Source organism: Hipposideros armiger, unplaced genomic scaffold (assembly GCF_001890085.2).
Source record: "Hipposideros armiger isolate ML-2016 unplaced genomic scaffold, ASM189008v1 scaffold_821, whole genome shotgun sequence".
Lineage (NCBI taxonomy): Eukaryota > Metazoa > Chordata > Mammalia > Chiroptera > Hipposideridae > Hipposideros > Hipposideros armiger.
The window spans coordinates 454,439-468,919 of NW_017732171.1; the positions used below are offsets into that span (position 1 = coordinate 454,439).

Consider the following 14,481-nt stretch of genomic DNA (forward strand, 5'->3'; position numbering starts at 1 on the left):
GTGTGTGTGTGTGTGTGTGTGTGTGTGTGCATGTATTTGCCATTTCACCTGGATGTTCAGTTTGTTGGGGATAGAACCACACTTGGAAAGTTTTTTTTTCAGGAGAGAACATTTTCTTTATCCTCAAAAGTGTGTCCAGCATACAAAAATTACTTCATGGATTTGTTGAAGACGTTTAACTTTGTATTTTTATGGCACATGACAGTGTCTAAAATATAAGCATTTAAATAATTGATAAATTTGCTGAATATGTCTTGGAATAGTTCCAAAAGAAAATAAACATAGAAATTAATACTCTTATACATTTAAAATAATTATGTTAATTATAATATTTACCTCAATTTAAAAATCGTACTTGGAAATAACTTCATGTATAAGAGATGCTAATATTGAAAAAGGACCCTTGTGTATGGTTAAAATAATCCTTTTCCAATTTGACTTTTCAATTCAGGCTCAAGTTGACAAGGCTGTTTTAGAAGCCCAGTCCTCAAGGCCAAAGAGGGCTAGTTTTCCTTCTTGTTGTCTGTTGCCCCAGTGCCAAGAATGCCAGTGTGTTTCTTTTCTAGAAAAATGCAGCTGTTGGTTTCTAGCCTATTCTAGGCACTGAAGACTCAGGTGACAACTGGTGAGGCAGGTATAGTGAAAGCCCACAGCCTAGAAAGCTCCTTGGCAAATAGAGTACAGATAAACACGTCAGTTGCGTCCAGAGACATTTCTAGGATGTATTATAAGAAGTGGGTGGGATAGAGCAAGAAACTCATCCAGGGCTGCAAAGGTAGGTGAGGCTTCATGGTCCTTCATGATGGGTTGATAGTGAATTAATTTCAAACCTTGCAATTGTTGTCAATTATTTAATTCAAATTAACAAATATCTTTAGAGTCTCTCCTAAATGCAAACAACTATGCTGGCTCCCAAGGATAAAATACAAAGATGAGTAAAATACAGCGCTTATTTTCAAAATTTGTCACAAGTTTCCTCATTGTGTTTCTCATAACTCACTAGCTATGTTGCCTCCTCAATTTATAGCTTTTCAATCACTCTCCATTTCTCCATTTCCTCTGAGGCAGGATACAAATGCCTTTGCTTGACTCCTAAGACCCTTCACGACCCAATTCCAGCCTATTGTCCCAACTCTTTCTGCTTATGCTTAATGACTTGGTGTATGGTGAATAAGCCATGCCGCCATATTCTCTTATGATTCTGTGCCTACTTAATCTTCACGATTTAGTTGAAATGTCATCTTCTCTGGGACATATCCCTTAACTCCTCCCCCTTAGCCCCAGGCTGTGTTAGAGGCTCCTCTTCTGTATTTCTTTTGTGCCTATCACAATTTTAACCCTCAGTGATATAACATTAGAATTATTTGTGTCTAGCTTATTTTCTCCCATAGTGGAAACTTCTTGAAGGATGGAACAGAGTTCTATTCAACTTTATATCTCCAGCACATGCCCTAGTCCTGGTACCCAACAGGCACAGCATTAATATTGGCTTGGTGAATGAATAAAATGACTTCATTTATTGTCCTTTACTTTTTTGATATATCAACTGCCAATCTAAAAAAATTCCAGTCTTCATTTTTCCTATTGTTACTCACCAACTCTCTTTCCAGAATGCTGTCAGAAGGGTACCTCAGTGGACTTGCCTACCGGAACGACGTCCATTGGAGTTGTGCATCTTCTGATGAGCAGGTGGCTGAGGAAAAGGAAGAGGAGACGAAGTCTGCTGCTCTTTCCTATTCCTCTGAGGATGAAACACAGGTCAGGAGTCTCTACGTGAGCTGCAAATCCTCTGGCAAGTTTATTTCTTCAATGCATTCCAGAGAGAGCCAACACAGTAGAAATCAGAGAATCACAATGCTACAGACAAGCTCCAATCCTGTGTTTGAAAGCCCAAACTTGGCTGCCATTGAAATATGTAGAGACCCCAGCAGAGAGACCTACTTGGTTCCACCTTCCTGCAAAAGTATTTGCAAAAATTACAATGACTTACATATTGCAGGGGGCCAGGTGATGGCCATTAATTCAGTGACAACTGATTTCCCCTCTGAGAGCAGTTTTGAATACGGCCCTTTGCTGAAATCGTCTGAGATTCCTTTGCCCATGGAGGATTCCATTTCCACTCAGCTCAGTGACTTTCCCCAAAAACCTATCCAGCGGTATTCATCCTACTGGAAAATAACCAGTATCAAGGAGAAAAGCAGTCTTCAAATGCAGAAGCCCATTTCTAACGCGGTGCTGAATGAGTACCTGGAGCAGAAGGTGGTGGAGTTATATAAGCAGTACATTATGGACACTGTGTTTCATGACAGTTCCCCTACTCAGATTCTGGCATCTGAACTCATCATGACCAGTGTGGACCAAATTAGTCTCCAAGTGTCTAGGGAGAAGAACCTGGAGGCCTCAAAAGCCAGGGATATAGTCATTAACCGCCTAGTACAGTTGGTGTCCACTGAAATCAGCACTCCTAGTCTCCACATTTCTCAGTATAGCAATGTGAACCCATAGAGAGGATGCTTCCATTCCTCTTTCTCAACGACTCACAGCTAAAGCAACACTTTATTCATTTATTCTGAGAATGTGGAGGAGGAGGTAGCGAAGGAGGCAAGAGCTAAGAAAGCAAAGGTCAGCTGGAGGTCAGGTGTGAATGAAGAGGAAATCTCATAATATTACAAATGGCGCAGGAATGTGGGAAGAGGAGCTATAAAGAATGGCTTCAAAGCAAGGGTTGTATAGCAACAAAGCAAACATAAAAATGATCAGAAAAGCAAAGTCAGGATGCATTTAAGGGTATACAGAAATTGAAAAGACAACGAGCCAAAGAACACACATCATGGCAAAATAAAAAAGCCAAAGATTTCAGGGTAAAGAGTAAGAATGTTAAAAAACTCCTCCCAAGTTGTTTTTTCTTAAGGAAAATGGACTGTAGAAAGCTGCAATTCTTCTACAGTAGAGAGACAGGTTCAAACAGTTTTCAACATATGTTTCTCTCTTTTTTCTCTATTTTGTAGTATATCAGTAGATCACTTAAACTATATTCTTTATAAACATTAAAACAGTAGCAAATTGCAGTTATGTTTTTATTTTTGAATGATTACTTAGCTACAGCCACTCAAATCTCCTAATTCTGTTTACTAGTGAAGATAAAATTTTCTAAATGGAAAAGGCCACATAGTGCATATAAAACTATTCTGAATTTGCTGCGTATGATTTTCTTGGTGATACGAAATTATGAATCTTGTTTTTTCCCCATAGTTTTCTCTTCCTTTTCTCCATGCTCTCTTGACCCTTCTGGAACCAGGAAGGGGTTTTCATATCCTGAAAACAAGGTTACAAGCTCATGCACGAGAATGAGTACCAAGTGCTCTACCTCATTTCCCTAGCTCAGGGATTGGCAAACTATGGTTCAGTGGTCAAATCCAGCCGACTGGTTTGTTTTGTTTTTTGAGATATAATTAACATAACATTATATTAGTTTCAGGTGTACAACATGATTTGCTATTTGTATACATTGTGAAATGATCACCCCAATAAATCTAGCTCCATCCTTTTTGAACTCCCATGAGCTAAGGTTTTTTTCAACCGTTTAAAAATGGAATTTTTCAACCACAAAATAAGGTTTTTCTGTGATATGTGAAAATTATGATATTCAAATTCAGTGTCCATAAAAAAAGCTGTATTGGAACACAGCCACACTCATTCATTTATATATTGTCTATGACCATAAAACCAGAATGGCTGAGCTGAATAAACACAACAGAGAACACATGGCCCACCAAAGCCTAACACACTATCTGTCCTTTCACAGAAAAATGCCAACCCTGCTCCATAGCAGTGCCTTGTCCATATAATGGTTACTTGACATAATTCAGCTTCCCTGGGGAAGCTAACTCTGAGATGGAAACTGGTGAGCAATTTTATTGGGGAGTGCTGAGAACAACCTCTGTGAGAGAATGAGCAGAGAAGAGGTTTCTAGAAGAGGCGTCAGGCCACCTCTGGGAGCTCTGGAGTTGGGGTGGTCTATTCAAAATGGATCCAAATTAAAAGTAGAGGGTTGGCTTTGGTTCTCTAGCTTAACTAGAAGGGGGTGTAACCTTAGCTGAGGCCATTCAGTTGAGGGCAAAATCCCCAAAATGGGAATCAAGTGTGAGCCTTCAGCAGCCCAACTTCAAAACCTGCTGGGGCAATGAACTTCTCATACACAAGGAGTGATCTGTGGAGCAAAACAGCATCCTCTACATGTCTCAGTATTTGTAGGGTGAGTGATTTTTTTCAACATGTAATATTGTATAAGGAAAACTGGTTTTAAAACAATTATTCAGAAATGTTATTCACTGTTTTAAATATATAATAATAGCTACTATGTATTAATTACTTGCTATGTGTCTGGCACCATGTTAAGCATTTTGTATGAATTATCTTATGTAATTCTCATAATTACCTTGTGAGAGTGTCTTTTTTGTTTTTTGAAACAGACGAGCCAGCTTGGCTCAGGGAAGTAATTTGTCCAAGGGCACACAATGGGGGCTGGAACTGGATTTGAATCCAGTTCGATTTAACCTGAAAGTCCTGATTCTTAACCACTACCACCTACTCTCCTGTTGATCACTGTGTTTGTCTCATTAAAGACTGGTTTTTTATTCCAAGGGAAAATAACTCATTAATTTCTTTATCATTATGTTACTTCATTTTTTATTTATAGTATTTTGCTTGATAATATTTATTTGCATATCTTTCCCCCTTGAGATAAGCTTTGATTTGTTGTTTCTCCATGTCCCAAACAGTACTTGCACACAGTAGGCATCCCATTAATATTTGTCAAAAGGATAAATAAGTTTTGGCTGTGTTGGATACTGCATCTAGTGGTTGAAGTGAAAGACCATCAATATGAAAACCAGATAATTGAGACTAGAAAAAAAGTGCTATTGAGAGTTCCTCCTCGGGGAGAAACTGAATAAATGAGCCTAATTTCTTACAGCAAGTTAGTAGATAGTATAATAAAATGCATTATAATAAAATATTATCACGGATATTTTTCCTTTTGCTTACTGAGAAATAATTTGTTACAAAATACAAGCATACCTCGGAGATATTGTGGGTTTGGTTCCAGACCACCACAATAAAGCATCACAATAAAGTGAGTAGTAATATTTTTGCCGGGGGAGGGTCTTGCCTTCCATTTGTATAATAAAAAATGCAGGGCCGACTGAGTGGCACGTTGGTTAGGAGTTGGCTTGGGACGCCAGCTCTGAGCAGCAGGGCCCCGGTTCGGATCCCACATGAGAGCCAGTAACTCTGCGCCCTCTACAGCTAAGATGGTGAACAACAGCTTGACCTGGAACTGGGCTGCTGTGAGTCGCTGGTGTTGGCATAGGCTGCAGTGGGGCTGGCCTGCAGCGGGCTTGTGCTTTCATGAGCTGCCGTGAGCCATCGTGAGTGGCCATCCAATGGCTGGCAAGCGACTGCCTCACCCAGGAAGAGCGTAATGATAATACCAACATGGGCCAGTGAAGCAACTTCTTCCACAACTAGACTGAAGAACAAAAGAACAGCAACTTGTCTGTTCCCCTCCCCCAACTCCCCAATAAAATCTTAAAAAAAAAAAGCAACATCTTGGGGCAGAGCTTGTTGAGATGAGTGGTGGAGGGATGGAGATCATTGTGGGTTGTGAGGCTGCAGAGGGCAGCTGCGACAAGAAGAGGGACTCCCTAGGGATTGTGGGCTCACCAGCGCACCCAATTATCAACGATTTTGGAGAAATTCATTGAAGGCTTTTAGATCACAGATCAGTTATTCAAGGTGAAACCTATTATGTTGTGAAAGAATTGGAAGAAAAATGTTGTTCTCAAGAAATGTGCATTCTTGGGCCAGCCGAGTGGCTCAGTTGGTTAAGAGTTGACTTAAGAGCACGAGCTCTGAGCAACAGGGCCGCCGGTTAGATTCCCACATGAGCCAGTGCCACTGTGCCCGAGCTGAGCTGTCACTGACCTGCCAACAGGTGGTAGGATGGCTCAGCTGGTGTAACAACAAGATTGCCTGTTCAATGGTGGGCTATGCTCACCTACAGCTAAGACTGAACTTGGCACCTTGAGCTGAGCTGCCGTCCAGATGGCTCAGTGGATAGAGCATGTGCTCTTAACAAGGCTGGTTCGACTCCCACATGGGATGGTGACTATGCCCACCCGCAACTAAGATTGAACACAGCACCTTGAGCTTAGAGGCCATGAGCTGCCGATGGGAAGCCAGATGGCAACTGGCACCCTCCACAACGAAAACTGAAGAACAACAACTTGGCTGGTCCCCTCCCCCAATTCGCCAACACTGTTCCCCTCCCCCAATTCCCCAATAAAATCTTTAAAAAAGTGCATTCTTGAAAATTTGAAGACTATGATGCATGAAACAAATGAACATGCTCTTTCCCAAATGTAGAGAAAACAATACAAGACAACCAAGTTCTCCTGAGATTGCAAGCAGCTACTCAGTCTGTAGACTCCCACAGAGGAATGTAAAAAGATTGTTAATGACCATTTAACAGCTAATGAAAAACAGCATACAATCCAGTGGGAGGATTTCATGAAAGAACAGCACAACACAACAAACAGGCTGAAGGGGATGAAGAGCCCAGAAAAGCTATGGAGAGGCTTAAAGAACAATATGCTGAGATGGAGAAGGACCTAGCAAAATTTTCAACCTTTTAATAACTTGAACCACAACAATTACAACTCATGAGAAAACATGACCACCGCCCCCGCCCCCGCCCCCCCCCCCCCCTGCCCAAAAAAGCTATTCCCACAAAACCATTTAGCCTCTGCTTCAAGTTTAGCAACATATTCAATGGCGCTCTTAATATCAGAAAAAAGAAACATCTACTGGAGTCTTAATGAAATGTTTGATAGAAGAGTGCTACATTTTTCCAGTTTTAAGTGCCAATATATGCTTATTTGAATGGGGGAGGAATAGGAGGAAAATGGTATAAATTTATTCTGTTAATCATCATTGGCTTTCTTTTCCATTGATTATCTCAGAGAACTGTAAATATAGGCTTTTTAGAGAGAAAAATAATTTCATTCATTCTTATACAGGGCTAATATTAGTTTATTATTGTGGCTTAGAGGGCAGATAAAATGGTTGCTTGTTATAGCCTCCTTGGCTATTGGAAGAATCTATAAAGTGTTATTCCATGAGTAATGTCGACAAAAACAACTGACCTTGGAGCAGAGATCACATCTAAGAGAGCTGCAAGTCAAAAGCTTGTCTCTATTAAGGCAAAATGGCCATGTTGGTCTTTGAACTGCCTGTTGGGAAAGGTTAGAGATTTTGTAGTGCCGCATAATGCCAAGTTTCACTGGGTGACAAGACAGACTTGTTAAGTTCTGTGGCCTTTCAGCACTTAAGTTTCAGCTTCGAAAATGTCACGCCTATAAACTTTAATTACCCCCCCCCCAAATAAAACATGCTTATAAGGAAAAGCTCACAAAACTACAATTGACTTTTAGCCTTGCCAAGAACCATAATCTTGCCCATAGTACTTACCTCATTTTTGTGTCTGCTTTGCTATGGGTAAGCTTTGTATGATTAATCATAACATCTATACATGTTTTAACTGTTTAATCAGTAATCAGCAATGTCGGCTAAAGAGTCCCTCTGGAACCAAATAAAGATTCTGGTTATGAATATGCCAGAAGTATTTGCCCACACGGCAAATGATCCATTTTAAATGTAAATCCCTTTTAATGTTAACATCTGTTCTCATAAGCAGGTGTATTATGATGAAACATGTACCAGTTCTGTCATCACTGTGATCTTTAAAAATCTGCATTTAACAGTCCAATTGAGGAACTAAGTAGATTTTTAAATTTGCCACAAAGCAAAATTAAATGCAATAATTTCAAGAGATTTATGGCCAATGAATTGGATGTATGGATAAATCTTTCAAATATATATATATATTTTTTATTGCTCTTCAGTAAAGAGAGGCACAAGAAAGAAAACACCCAACTCTTTCATGTTATCTCAGTGTTGCCAGTGCAGAAAATGGACAATGCTTGCTTGTGTAATTTTTTTTTCTTTTTTCCTTTTGGTTTAGCTGAACCATCTTGCCACCTGTTGGCAGCTCAGCAACAGCTCAGCTCTTGGGTATTGAACTGCTGTTGCTCAGAGCTCACACTCTTGAGTGAGCTCTTAACCAACTGAGCCACTTGACTGGCCCTTGCTTGTGTAAATTTATGGCTTACTGTCAAAACCTCATTCTTGGCTGCATGTTGAAAATGTTCAAGTTAGTAGAGTTAATATTAAAGTTAACAGAGGAAATGAAAAAAAATGCAGCATCTGTGAAGCGCAATGAAGCAAAAACGGAATAGAACGAGGTATGCCTAAAGACTGGTTCATTTTTTTAATGAGCATTTATTTGATGCTGTGTTTTTTTTTTGGGGGGGTTGGAACACTGTGTATTAAACATACGTAGGAAAGACACACGAGTGCATGTGTACACACACAGAGGAGTAGGACCTGTTTTCTAAAAGCTTATTGTTGGAGAGACCTAGCAAATAACTAGGGAACAAGTAACAAAACCACCTATTAAGCAAGACTTTGGCAAAGTGGTGCAAGCAGGAATACAGTGATTGCAACTCAAGTGTGTTAAGTGCCAAAAAGGAGACATGTTTAGAGGTGCTGGACAGTGGAAGAGCCCAGTGCAGGCAAAGATTCCAAGGGGAAGCGAAGGGTTCAATTATCATTTTTTAATTTTAATTTTTTAAAATTGGGGAACAGTGTGTTTTTCTAAGACCCATTAGCTCCAAGTCAAGTAGTTGTTTCAATCTAGTTGTGGAGGGCATGGAGATCAAAGCTGCAACCTTGGTGTTATGAGCCTGCGATCTAATCTACTGAGCTAACCATCTGCCCCAGGTTCAGCTACTCTTAAAAGAGCTAGATAGGATCTAGGATCTAGGTAGATGGATGGGAGAGACATTCCAGGCCGAGGCATGAGAGTGTTTGGCATGACAGGTGGATGGCTATATCCAGAGCTAAATGAATGCATGATTGGGCAGTATACTAGTTTGCTATTGTAGCAAGTTAACACAAAATTAGTGGCTTAAAACAACACAAACTTATTATCTTACAGTTATGATGGTCAGAAGTCCCAAATCATTCTCACTGAGCTAAAATCAAGGTGTTGGCAGGATTGTGTTCCTTCTGGAAGCTACTGAGGAGAATCGGTTTTCTTACCCTTTACAGCTTCTAGAGGGTTCCCCCAGTCCACTGCGCGTGGCTGTACATCACCAACCTCAGTCGTCACGACGCTAGCCCTTCTAACGCTGAGCCGCCTGCCTCCCTTTTATAGAGAAGCTTATGATTACATTGGGCCCACCTGCATAGTTGAGGCTAATGTGTGCAAGATTCCTCAATTAATCACATCTGCAAAGTCCCTTTTGCCTCCTAAAGTAATATATTCACAGGTTCCAGGGATTAGGACGTGAATACTTCCTGGGGTGGGCTGGCAGGGGGACATTATTCTGTCTACCACAGACAGGTAATTTTTTTCTTCTGATTGTCAGAAATTTGCCTTTCCACCATCAATTCTCCTTAATCAAGATGAATAAGTCCATGTTTGCTTATATATAAAATAATTTGTTTCCTTTTTTGCCTGCTGTCACCCCATACTATTTATTTTGATTTGACCATATATATAAATCTACTTTTTCTCTTGCTTATTTTAGACATCCTTTTCTGGACTCTAGTTCTATTTTTATCTTTCTTTTAAAATGCTTTTTTTTTAAAGATTTTATTGGGGAGTTGGGGGAGGGGAACAGCATTGGGGAATCGGGGAAGGGGAACAGACGAGTTGCTGTCCTTTTGTTCTTCAGTCTAGTTGTGGAGGACGTTGCTTCACTAGCCTATGTTGGTATTATCATTGTGCTCTTCCTGGGTGACGCAGATTGGTCGCCAGCCTCTGGACGGCCGCTCACAGTGGCTCTTGGCAGCTCACACCACCTGCCAGCTGCTCACGCTGGCTGCTGGCCACACACGGTAGCTTATGGTAGCCTACTGCAGCAGGGGCTGCAGCCTGTGCTGTTGCCGGTGACTCATGGCAGCCCAGCTCCAGGTTGAGCTGTTGTTAACCATCTTAGTTGTAGAGGGCAGTGTCACTGGCCCCCATGTGGGATCCGAACCGGGGCCCTGCTGCTTAACCAACCCGCCACTCGGCCGGCCCTTGAAATGTTTTTTTTTTCATTATAAAGGTGGAAGCTGTTCCCTCTAGAAAATATGGATAACAGCAAAATAGAAAATTGAAGGAAATATCACTTCTAATTCCTGAATCCTCAAATATTCATAGTTAATATTTGGAGTGATTTTTTCCCCAGTCTTTTCTCCATGTACCATTTTCTCCCCCTCTGAGTAGTGATCATGTTATTTTAAAATAAAATATTGTATCTTTTGTTTGTTTTACTGACATTACATCAGAGGTAAAAGTTCTAAGACTAATAGATTTGAGTTGTTTGCTTGGGAATAAGCTATTAGTTTTTCTTTCTTCCTTATACATTACTTGACAATGTCTCATATTTTGTGGACATCTTTGTCTGTTGTAGAGCATTGGGTCAATATACTCAGGAAGTTGTCTATATTAACAACAAGGTCTCTTTCTGAGTTTTAATTGTTAACCTTGAGTTTGACATTTAACATATATATTTTGGGTAAGTTTCCTTTTATAGTGTACTTATCCATACAGAAAATCACCTGCCCAATTTTTATTTACTCACACTTTAAATTCAACTAAATTCAACAAATATTTATTGAGCATGAACTATTACACAAAGATGATGTTTACACAGGCCCTCTTTAAAGAGCTTATTTATATAGTTCAAACCCTATCGAGCAAGGCACACTACGTGTATTAGATATGTGCAAAGACTATTTAGAATGCATTCAATAATTTTTCTTTCCATTTATCCCAATTCAGCATCTGCAGCCTTAGCCTAATCCTGTACTATTTTATTTTCTTAGTTTTTGACCCCCCAGCCCCTATAATTGGGCTATGACTAGAACCTTCTAAGCACTCTGGGAGGTGAGGAAGGAGTAGGGATGGGATACCTTCAGTATGGACTTTAGTAATCCACCCTGGCTTTGACCTTGATTTGGCCTTAATCTCAGAGTGGACATGATGTGTGGCCATTGCACATCTGGTATTGAAACCTCTCCCCTCCTTCCCACAGCCCTTATTTCTGTCTTCTTGTGCCCGATGGCTTGCCAGGAACAACTCAAATGTTGAAAAGAATGAAGTCAAGTAGTCTCTCACCATTTCACTGGAGACCTGCAGAGAATACCTGTTAAAGTTGTTCTGTAATTTACTAACTTTGGGGAAGGAGGAGGATGGAAAAACCAAGGCAAGTATGAGACTGGTTTTTACAAATTTTCTGTTGCAGGATATAATTAATATTTTTTCTCCTTGAAAAATAGATGCAAAGGTCAAGGTTCTGGGAGTCAATATTTCAGCTTACATTACAAGATGAATTAAAAGATAGTTTGTACTGTCAGTATATCTCAGTCAGAAGAATTTCATTTATTAGACTACTGTCATAAGTCAGATAAAGCATGTGGCTAGAGGAAGAAGAAAAGGTGGTCTTTGGGTCACAGAAAATTATGAACCTGGACCTGCTTTCTGACAGCATCCCCTCCCCCCTTCCCACACACTTGGGGAGGTGGCATGGCTTGAAAGAGGACCGGGTCTTGTGGCTTTCCATAGGAAGCCCTGAAAATGTTTCCTGGGTTCCATCCATAATCTAGAAGCAACAGACACCTGAGGACCTAAAAGGCCCTTGCAGACAGGACAATGGACCTGTTGGCAGTGACCCGTGGTAACCTGTGTGCACTGATGATCAATAGTCTCTGACTTGAAGGTCAGCCACAAACTCCTGCTTCACCCTCCACCATTGCTTGGTATTATGTAAAATTTCAGGACTGTGGCACAACCCTGAGAGGAAGCCAAGAATGACTAAAGTAATATTTTCTGCCACTATAAGAAAATGGAGGTTCAGATTCAGAGATTCAATTGAGAGAGAGAGAGAGAGAGAGAGAGAGAGAGAGAGAGAGAGAGAGAGAGAGAGAGAGAGAGAGAGAGANGAGAGAGAGAGAGAGAAAGGGAAAGAGAAAGAAATAAAGTGTTATTTATTACACACCTGAGTTTGCAGAGTTGAAGTTGTAGTAATTAGACCCCTCCTCCTCTGCCCTGTCCTAGGAAGAAATAACCTAAAGACAGAAACCTTCAACTTCTGAAGTAACAGCATTATGAGAGGGACCGGTGAGAAGCTAGGTTTAGCATTACTCCGACAGACAGAGCTGGGGGATGGAGGCAATGGAAATAGGGAAGTTTCTTCTCTCTTCTCTCTTCCTCTTCCTTTTTCTTCACCTCTCTCTTTTTCTTCCTTGCCTTTTGTTTCTTCCTTTTATTTTCTTTCTCTTCCTTCCCCACTCTTTCCGTCTTCCCCTTTCCCTCTCCTTCTTTCTTTACTTCTGCCCTCCCTTCTTCCTATCCTTTCCTTTCCTTTTCTTCTCTACTTTTCTTCTTCCCCCTACTTATTTGGTGAAATGCTGATTTCTGAAATTTCAAATATATTTCTCTATTTTATTTGATGAAATGCTAATAAGTTAATTTATGCACATTGCATAAAAGATATTCAGATAGTAAAGACTTCTTCAGCATCCCTTGCCTTTCATTTTCCCTGCTAACAAGGCTCATACTACTCGTACTGAACACTTACACAGATGTATAGACTTATATTTTCAGACAAATGGTATTGTACTATCCTGTGCTGGCTTTTGTCACTTAACTATACAAATTGACTGGGCCATGGGACTCCCAGATATTTAGTCAAACATTATTCTGGATGTATCTGAGTGGGTGTTTTTGGATGAGATTAACATTTAGATCTGTAGACTGAGTAAAGTAGAATGCCCTTCCTAATGCGAGTGGGCCTCATCCAATCCATGAAAGGCCTGAATAGAACAAAAAGGCCGACTCTCCTCCAAGTAAGAGAGAATTCCTCTTGCCTGACTGCCTTTGAACAGGGACATTGGCTTTTTCCAGCCTTCAGACTCAAATTAAAACATGGGCTCTTCCTGGGTCTCGAGTTTGCCCACCTTCAGACTGGAACTATGGCATCGGCAATCCTGGTTCTCAGGCTTTCAGACTCAAACTGGACTTACACTATTGGCTCTCCTAGGTCTTTAGCTTGCTTACTGAAGTACTTGGGACTTCCCTAATTGCATAAGCCAGTTCCTTATAATAAATCTCTCTCTCTTTTTTTAAAAAGATTTTATTGGAGAATTAAAGGAGGGGAACAGCGCTGGGGAATTGAGGAAGGGGAACAGACAAGTTGCTGTCCTTTTGTTCTTCAGTCTAGTTGTGGAGGACGTCGCTTCACTGGCCCATGTTGGTATTATTGCACTCTTCCCAGGTGAGGCAGATCGGTCACCGGCTGCTCACGACGGCTCTTGGCAGCTCACGCTGGTTGCCAGCCACTCACGCCGGCTGCCAGCCACTCACAGTAGCTTATGGCAGCCCACTGCAGCCTCACTGCAGCCTACGCCATCACTGACAACTCACGGAAGCCCAGCTCCAGGTCAAGCTGTTGTTCACCATCTTAGCTGTAGAGGGTGAAGCATCACTGGCCCTCATGTGGGATCCGAACTGGGGCCCTGCTGCTCATAGCTGGCGTCCCAAACCAGGTCTTAACCAACTGAGCCACTCAGCCGGCCCCTAAATCTCTACACACACACACACACACACACACACACACACACACACACACACACACACACTATTGGTTCTGTTTCTCTGGAGTTGATTGCATTCCCAGAATATTTTTAAACATGTTTTTCTGTCCCCTGTATTTCTTTTAAATTAGTAGTTATATCTAGAGGCTTGATCAGATACAGGGGTTTTTTTCCAAGAAGAATTCATGGGTAGTGCTGTGTCTTTCCATGAGAAGACACATAATGGCTGGTTGCATATTTTTATTTGAGAAAATATCCTTCCAACTTCAAAACAGCAAGTATTAGAAATTTTTTAAAAATATAGAAAAGTATGTTTTCCAAGTGCTACATCTGATGCCATTTTTCAATATTTTTACAAGACAAAATAGGATCAGTAAATTGTCTCTATCTATGATACTTTGAAATATTTTGCCAAATTTCAATGCTGCAAAATTAAAGCCTTCTCAGTTTTATTCTGATAAAAATAGATTTATCCAATTAAATATTGGAATTCCACCAAAGGACTCTTTCTACAAATTGAGATATTCCAAAGCTCAATAGTAGAGTATCAAAATTAAATCTTGCACACTATATGTGCTATTCTCATTTCTTTTTTTTTAATGACTTTTTTTTTTTAGAAATTTTTATTGGGGAACATTGTGTTTTCCAGGACCCATCAGCACCAAGCTAAGCAGCTGTCTTCAATCTAGTTGTAGAGGGCACAGCTCCTTGGCT

At 40.6% G+C, this 14,481-nt stretch overlaps 1 protein-coding gene and 1 pseudogene across 1 annotated transcript in view; both read left to right on the forward strand.

Annotated features, from left to right (window-relative positions):
* Positions 1 to 4,640, forward strand: part of TASL (TLR adaptor interacting with endolysosomal SLC15A4) — a 16,141-nt gene extending 11,501 nt beyond the window's left edge. Inside the window, exon 2 of the mRNA XM_019628985.1 lies at positions 1,611 to 4,640. Within this exon, the coding sequence (XP_019484530.1) occupies positions 1,612 to 2,505 (894 nt within the window). The 5' untranslated portion in view covers position 1,611 and the 3' untranslated portion in view covers positions 2,506 to 4,640. The remainder of the gene's footprint in view (positions 1 to 1,610) is intronic.
* A 933-nt stretch (positions 4,641 to 5,573) lies between these two features.
* On the forward strand, positions 5,574 to 6,702 carry LOC109374421 (biogenesis of lysosome-related organelles complex 1 subunit 5-like; annotated as a pseudogene).
* Positions 6,703 to 14,481: the final 7,779 nt, after the last annotated feature.